The sequence below is a fragment of the Anneissia japonica genome, unplaced genomic scaffold, assembly GCF_011630105.1.
Source record: "Anneissia japonica isolate Jap-2015-1 unplaced genomic scaffold, ASM1163010v1 scaffold287593_len981703_cov172, whole genome shotgun sequence".
Classification (NCBI taxonomy): domain Eukaryota; kingdom Metazoa; phylum Echinodermata; class Crinoidea; order Comatulida; family Comatulidae; genus Anneissia; species Anneissia japonica.
In genome coordinates this window covers 639,575-647,397 of record NW_022726550.1, presented here as the reverse complement: position 1 = coordinate 647,397, position 7,823 = coordinate 639,575, and the positions used below count along the sequence as shown (strand labels likewise).

General features: G+C 36.9%; 1 protein-coding gene across 1 annotated transcript in view; it reads right to left on the bottom strand.

The window, feature by feature from the left end:
* LOC117113231 overlaps window positions 1-7,823 on the bottom strand; it is a 20,039-nt gene that overhangs the window by 10,851 nt on the left and 1,365 nt on the right. Inside the window, exons 2-6 of the mRNA XM_033256520.1 lie at window positions 4,613-4,851; window positions 2,482-2,532; window positions 977-1,153; window positions 685-816; window positions 537-588 (exon numbers count right to left, since the gene is read on the bottom strand). Of these exons, the coding sequence (XP_033112411.1) occupies window positions 537-588; window positions 685-816; window positions 977-1,153; window positions 2,482-2,532; window positions 4,613-4,851 (651 nt within the window). The remainder of the gene's footprint in view (window positions 1-536; window positions 589-684; window positions 817-976; window positions 1,154-2,481; window positions 2,533-4,612; window positions 4,852-7,823) is intronic.

Sequence of the window (7,823 nt, the reverse complement as noted above, 5' to 3'; positions counted from 1 at the left end):
ATACTGTATTTACTGCCAATTTACTGTTTTCATCATTGACTTTGACATAGACTTCTCCTGTATGCTATTTCCCACAGTTTCTTATTATTGATCTTTTAATACTGTTTATTTAGATTGCTTATTTCGGCAGACTTGTATGCTTTGTACACCATTCTTTGTTGTTTTAGGACCGCCCCCATTATTTCAGTTGTATATTAAAGTTGTTTCTTATCCCATTTGTACAGTCTCCTGATGAAGTCCGCTGTGTGGACGAAAGCTAGAGGATAAATTCTGTATTGTTAGTCTCAAAAGTGCTGCTGTCATTTACTTTATATTGTTCTTGACACATCTTGGAAGAACAAACAGAACTAGATTAGGCATGTTTTTTAATTGAGATATTGCAGGGGTCCTATCTCGGAAAGTCTGACTTCCTTTCACACTACATAAACCTAGTTACAACATGTTACTGGTTTTTACTATTTATATACCAATACCATGTGAAAAGGGTATTAGATCTTGTTATGAAATCACCACCCCAACCCTCCAGATGTTCTTACCTGAGGGTTCAGCTCTAGTTCTCTGATCAGAATTTGGAAACTGCATTTCATTCTATAATTAAAAAATAATAAAAAATCAGTTAACTTCTGAGTTTAATTTCTGTTTCTACCGTTGGGAGTACAATATCAGAAATTCAATGAAACGTACCATATTTTTTTTCAAACAGCAAATTGTGATCCAATTTGTATTGCGTAAACTCAGAGTCGCAGCCAGCCAGGAAGCAACCAATTCAACAACAGCAACAGCCAGAATTCCCACATCAACTGCAGCATTTTTCCACTAAAAAAAGAAAGGTTTTCATCTTACAATTTTAAAAATTTAAATAAGTACTTTTATTATTTAAGCGAAACTTTTTATACCTAGCATAGCGAATAAAGGGCGGAAAAGAATTGTGTTCTTATTTAGTATTATTGTTTGCCAAAAAAATTTAAATGTATACCGTTATGAAAAATTTGTAGTCAGAACAACAGTTGTCTGGGTAGCTATAATTACAATCATGACTGCTGCAAGTGTCTCTATATTCACCTTCTCCATAAGACGAAGCAATTAACATAAGCACCATCAGAACAATACTCAACAGACAGCTAAAAACACATAAAAACCCATACACTGCAGCCTGCAGACAAAAAAGAACAATATTACATTCTTGTAAATTTTATTAGTTGAGAATTTCCTAGTTGATAGCCAGTATGGCAGTTTCGCTTGAGCTACTGTGAAGCATATTCCAACGAGCCCTTTATTTAGGATCTCACTGATGCTGGAGAATGGAGCAGTGGCACTGGTTCGATCCTTCTGCTCTTTTCTCTTTGTCTCTTCGGTTGTTTCCCTTTGTTAGTTTCAGGATAATTCTCAGGTTTTGATTTTTATTCTTTTAAGGCATAGAGACTGTACAGCCACAATATGAGCTATAAAAACACACAATCATTACCATTACCATGTTATGTTATAGAGCAAATAATATTTTAACAACTATCTTGAGTTTAAATACATGATACATACATGATAATAATCTATGATAGTCAGGAGCAAGGTGATACAGTATTTGCAAATAGAAGTTCAAAGTTCATTGTTTATTTTCTCAATATACTTGAGATGGTAATCACCAAAGTGACACTTATGTCCCTGTACATAAGTGTTGGCTACCAAATGAACATCGTTTTATACTTATTTCTTCTGATACATTTAAAGACAGGCTCCAGAGCGCAACATTTGTTTGATAATTTGTTGTATAATGAAGATATTAAAACAATTAAATTGATAATAAGGGTATTAATTTTTGAATATTAAAAAAACTGGTTAAAAATGGATTAGTTGGCTTGCCTGAGATTATACAGTTTTACTAGGCAAGGCTTTTTATATCATGTTTCACAAAATTTTTTAAAGATCGTCAGAGTAGAGCGGCAAAAAAAATATAAATAAAAATTTTGTTTTCTTATGTAGCAAAAGGTTTTGCCAAAAAATCCAGATGAAGCAGAAAATAAAAATAAAATTTTATTGGTGAATGTGTAAACAGTGTAGTAATGAGATGGTTAAATGCTTTAAATTTGTATACCGGAAATTAGAAAGAAATACACATATCTTATTTTCAGTTCAGGGCTGTACTAAAAAAAGAATGTTAATTTTTATTTCATGTACTTGTACCTTGGTCAAGCACTATAAACAAAATCTCAAAACCATTAACCCCACTTGATGCTTACATGGCCCTACCTTTCTCTGGTTGCACTCCTGGTGCAGATTCTAGAAGAATGGCTTCACATAACTGAGAATAGCAATGCAGCTTTGTAACTTAATGCAATAAAGGCATGGAATGACCCTTCTATAAACTCAATTTATAAAAATCATTATTAATTATTTAAGTACAGTGTGAAATAAAATATAATAAATTTCCGAAAGAACAAATTAAGTATGAACTTTGAACAATCAACTATAAAAATGAAAAGTTACCATGACTCCATGTTCTGTCACAAGCATCCCAATGACACCAGTCACTACAAACTACAGCGAGAAAATAAACAAAAAATGTCAGCAATAATCATAGAATATTGTATTCAAGATACAATAAAACAAAATAAAACTACTGTACACTTTATTATATTGGTCATGATCAACCACCTAAATATCTTGTATAATGACTGTATAAACAATAAAATCTTAACAGTTTTTAAAAGCTTTCTTTCAAACAATTCTTTACAAGAACTTAGCTTGTGTAATAAACTATTTTTTTCAACAATCATTATGAAAAAAAATTAATTTAACTGTTTTATATATAATAGTTCTAAAGTGGGTTGACTGTTGATTGAATACATGAATTCAATGAATGAAAAGTTAAGGCTAGTAATGAAATAAGATATAAAAATAAAATGTTATCACCAGCCAACTATAATATAAATACAGTATAGGCTTTATATATGTAAAAAATATGAAGTATTACAATACACTAGTGGAGTAAAAAAAATAAATTTATATACAGGGCAAATCAAGCTGGGACGGATGCAGGATTTGACAGTAGGGGGTGCGTGAGGGTCCACCCCACTGCCCTACCATGGTTGGGGCTGAGGGAATAGAAAATGTTGAGAATAGTGACCTCTCAGGTGCGGATCCAGAGTTTTAGCTGGGTTTTCTTTCCATAGAAATGCTCACCCTATCGGCGAAAGTCGTGACAGTTCACAGACAAATCGGGGTGCCTTCCCTATTGTGCAGGCCAGCTAGCAATGCACCCTGATTCGTTTGTGTTATCAACGCAATTGGAAAAGTTGAACCAGGGTCAACTTTGCTGACAACTGTTGGCGACTGTCGCCGATAGGTTGAGCGATTATATGGAAACCGAGCTTTACCCTGACTATCACACATAATGGGGTCCCTCAGTGGGCGGGGTCATGGAAAGATAACGTAATGTTTGCTTGTTCCGTCGCTGCAAGACTATTTTAGACGTGGGGCGGAGGGGTGGTTTGCGGTAGTCTTGAGGTTCTCCTAACTTCAGAGAGTTTTGTTTTTTCTTGATGCTGGAAAAATATACTGATGTGCATTACGAGACTTCTATTGATGAATGAATACACACTGAATTAATAGTTCTCAGACAACCAGGCACTGCTATCACTTTATACTGGAACGGTGCGAAGAGGTCTGGATCCGCGCCTGCTTCTGGTGCCCGGAAATTGCACTCTCATACCGTACAACAATATATATATATATATTCAAAATTTATAAAAAGCATAAAACATGGCAGCCAAAAATGCTGAATTACGAATTATGTGACATCAAAATAGGAAATTTATGTTAAGATTTACATAAAATATAACACAACAATTATTTTTCTTAATACAATTTAGGGGGTGCGATGGCACCCTCTGCATCCACCCCAGATCAAGAGGGGTTTGCATATATGGACTTAAATTTTCTGGGTATTCTTTTTGAAGTGGGCAATCTAATGATTTAAAATTTCAAGTTTTGAGGGATTTCAGATTCCCCCAGCATGCATGGCAGGATANGGGTGGGAGAAGGGGGGGGGGGTAGGGCATTAAAATGTGTCTAAGGTCCAAAGTAAATTTTTGATTTAACTCTAAGGGCCACACACAAACTTTGATTTCCATTGTGCTTCCAAAAACCTTCATGGTCTGCTTTTATATATCACTTTTTACTCAGTTCTAACATGTTACTTAACAGATGGTCAGTGTCGGGCCATAAGAAACAAGGGGATTTTTAACCAAAGATGTTTGAAAGGCTGCAAACATAGGGTTTATGTATATTTGTGTGCCGCAATTAGGGGCGAGTTGATTGGTCGAGCGGTTAAGTCAGGGGCACCATAAACTTCAGCTCTAATATCGGCGCTAGTTCGAATGGCTCACTCGCCAATGGTTCCGGTGGCGGAACAAGTCTTCTCGGAAAAGGACTTTAAACCTTAGGCTCAGTGTACGCATTTGGCTCGTGTGTACTTTAAAAAACCCAGTACATCATTCGAGATGAGTAAGGGGGTTACCCTGGTGTACTGGTCCATTAAGTCCCCTGTTGTTTAACAGATATGCCACATAGGACAAGTGATTAAGCTCGTGCCTAAAAAAATTGAAATGAAACTTACTACTATGCCAGCTACAATGGCGGCGCCAGGATACTGACAACCAAAGGTGCATGCTACGATGCCCAATCCAATGGACAAGAAACCACACACAATATGGATCACACTGAACACTCTGATAGGGGAAGTCTTCAACTTGGAACGGGTTGGTGAGCAGCAAGATGGCTCTTCGACCTCTTTCTGAGAATTTATTGACCTCTGACCAGCAGGTGTATCTGGTACCAGCAGATCCTCCATTTTAACTGAATAATCATAAAATAATATAGTAATATTAATAACAATAACTATAACACAAACAATATAGCTTTGATATTCCTAACTTTATACCTTCAATATCCATGTTAATAATTTAGGTGTGGATTGGCACAGCATTTAGAGCTCTGCATCTCAACCTTCAGGTCGGAGGTCCAATCCCTAGCTATGGATTTCATTTGTGTCCTTGGGCAAGACAATTTACCTCTATTCACCAAGGAGTAAAACCAATGACAATTAACAGTTAAATATACTAGGTATTTTGTAAGATATGTGAATAGTTTTTTTTTTTTAAATAATAAACAACAAATGTGTTTCAATGTTTAATTTCTAAATTTGCTTTTAGATTTTAAATACTGGATTTTTTTTAATAAAGAGGAGGGCGACGCAATTTGCCTTCTGAACTCAGCTGGCGCCAATGCTGTTCTCCTCATAACTGTAGCCAAGTTGGTAGAGTATACGGATGGTCAGAGTCTTTGGTTTGAATGTCAATGAGGATAATGCTTTTTTCCCCCACAGAAAAGTGTCATTATTATCACTGATTAGTCGATTGTTTGGCCGAGAGGTATTGTTCCTCCTTCTGGTGCTGAAGACTTCGGTTCAAACCCGGCCAGCATCGGATTTTATTAGAGTCAGATCAGATCACTCTACTCCTCGAAAAACCCTTACATGAGAGTTAGGTGGGATAAGGGAAAAACATGTATCCATTACACTGCAGTACTGGGATCTCCTGGGGCCCAAGAATTTTTTTTTTGTTAGACTATAGTAATTATTTCTTCTCAGGGTCTTCAAGGAAGGAGAATTCCCATGAAGCTTAGCAATGTAGTAGGAGCACGGAGGTATTATTGAGAAGATCACTTGAAAAAGCTCCGCGCACACAGCGCTATGGAAATGAGGCGAGAACGAAGCTGCCGCAGCGCGTGAAGAATGTTTGCGTGATGCCTTTGAAGTCTAATGTGTTCCCCGCCACCAAATACTCAACAAGCTTATTTTACCAAAAAATTAAACATGGCGAAATGGAGAGCACCTTCTTTTCTCAATGTGCACTACTTACAGACAATCACTTCGCAATTGTTTCCACCTTGATGCTAATACATTTATCTTTGAGTTATTTACATGAGTTTTAAAAGTATGGTATATTTACACTTGAGTTTCCATAAATTGGATAAAACTTGATAATTCTAATTTTAACAGATATTAATTAAGGAATGATTGAGGATTATAATAAACTAAGTTGTTTTAGTGTAAACGAGTGTGGACTATTCGAAAATTCAATCCAAAGTCAGAGTGATTTTCAGTTTTACACTGCCTTAGCCTTTACAGACGAACCAATCAATCTTTAGATAAAATTATAATGAACACAGAAGTAATTTTAACAGAAATATTTTGCGGAATATGTTCCTGAATTATACATAACATCATACTAAAAAAAAAAGTCACAAAAAACCCGCTCAGGGGAACATTGTCAATTTTAAAGATATTTAATGAGTTAAAATCGAACGGTTTATTGCACAACTACCGTGATGAAGCATATAAAAGCGTGTCCTTGCCAAGTTGTTGCTAACAAAAAAAAATGTTAATACTGTACTATAATAAGATAATACGCCCATTATTAAAAATGGCGGGAAACACATTACTGTAGTTTGTCGTGTCAAAAGGATCCGTTGCCGAATGATCTTCTCCTACATGGTAGGAGCGACATCTATTTTTTCTTCAACGTTCAGACACTGTACAAAATATTTTGGTGACCCAGTTTCGAACGTGGCCCATAGATAGCAGGGAACAGCCCTGCCCTGTTCAGTTTAACTCCGGAAAATTTGCCGACCGGATGTTCGAACCAAGGTGCCCGATAGATTAGATCCTTGTCAGGGTCCCCAAACAAAAATACCTGGGGCAACGGTGGCTCCAGAAATTTGCAGAAAGGGGTCCAGCATGTTCTACAGGGGGAGCCAAACCAAGGTCCCAACTAGACCTGGTCTGGGGACTGGTTCAAAGGGAAAGTTTTTATGGTGCAGAAATTGTGCTTTTAACAGATCATAATACGGGGATTGGAAATGATGTTATTTGGATGCTGTGGCAGATGCAGGATTTAGCAGCAGGGGGGGCATTAGAGTCCACACCATTCAGCTCACCCCATACTTTTTTTTAATTGCGTGGAGGATATCTGAAAATTCACCTCAAATTTTTGCGGAAAATTGTAGGAAATTAGGTGCACAGAATCATAATTGCTGTATAATTGCATTTGATATAAAATATTTGGTCAAAGCCTAATTTTTGGCAAAATCTGCGAGGAAATCAGCCCTTATTTTCCGAAATGCACGGACGGATATAATTTAGAGGGTACGATTGCACTGCCTGCACTCCTTTCTCCCCAGGGATATTATATCTTTCGTCCAACCATGGAGTTATAATTATCAGCTCCAGTGATTGCAGATTGACCCATGTCATCTGTAGACGTACAGATGCAAAGGACATAAAAAGTTACAACTTCACAGTGGTGGATTAGGGGAAGGGAGAGCTCCCTAAAATTATAAAAGAAATGGAAAAAAAAAAAAATCATAATTAAAGTTTGTTTGAGAGTGCCATATCTGGCCACCTAGAGGTGCCATAAGTTTTCTTACCTCAGCCCCAACCATGGTGGGGCTGAGTGGGTATAGACCCACCAACCATGGTGGGGCTGAGAGGGTATAGACTCAACGTCTGTGAAAGTTCTTCCCTGTTCCCCGCCCCCTCTGCCGTGAATTTCAAAAATGTGGCAGTGACATTTCGAAAGTTGTTTCCGTGACACTATGGGCCTGGCCACCGTACCTTATTGTAATTATCCTATAAAGGGTCCTAACAAACCTGTATCTAAAAAGTAATACGGTACAGAAACTATATGCATAGGGTACTGAAATATATGTTATTATGGGTGTGATTAAACATTACTGTAAAGTATTATTACTATTGCGTGGTGTAAGTA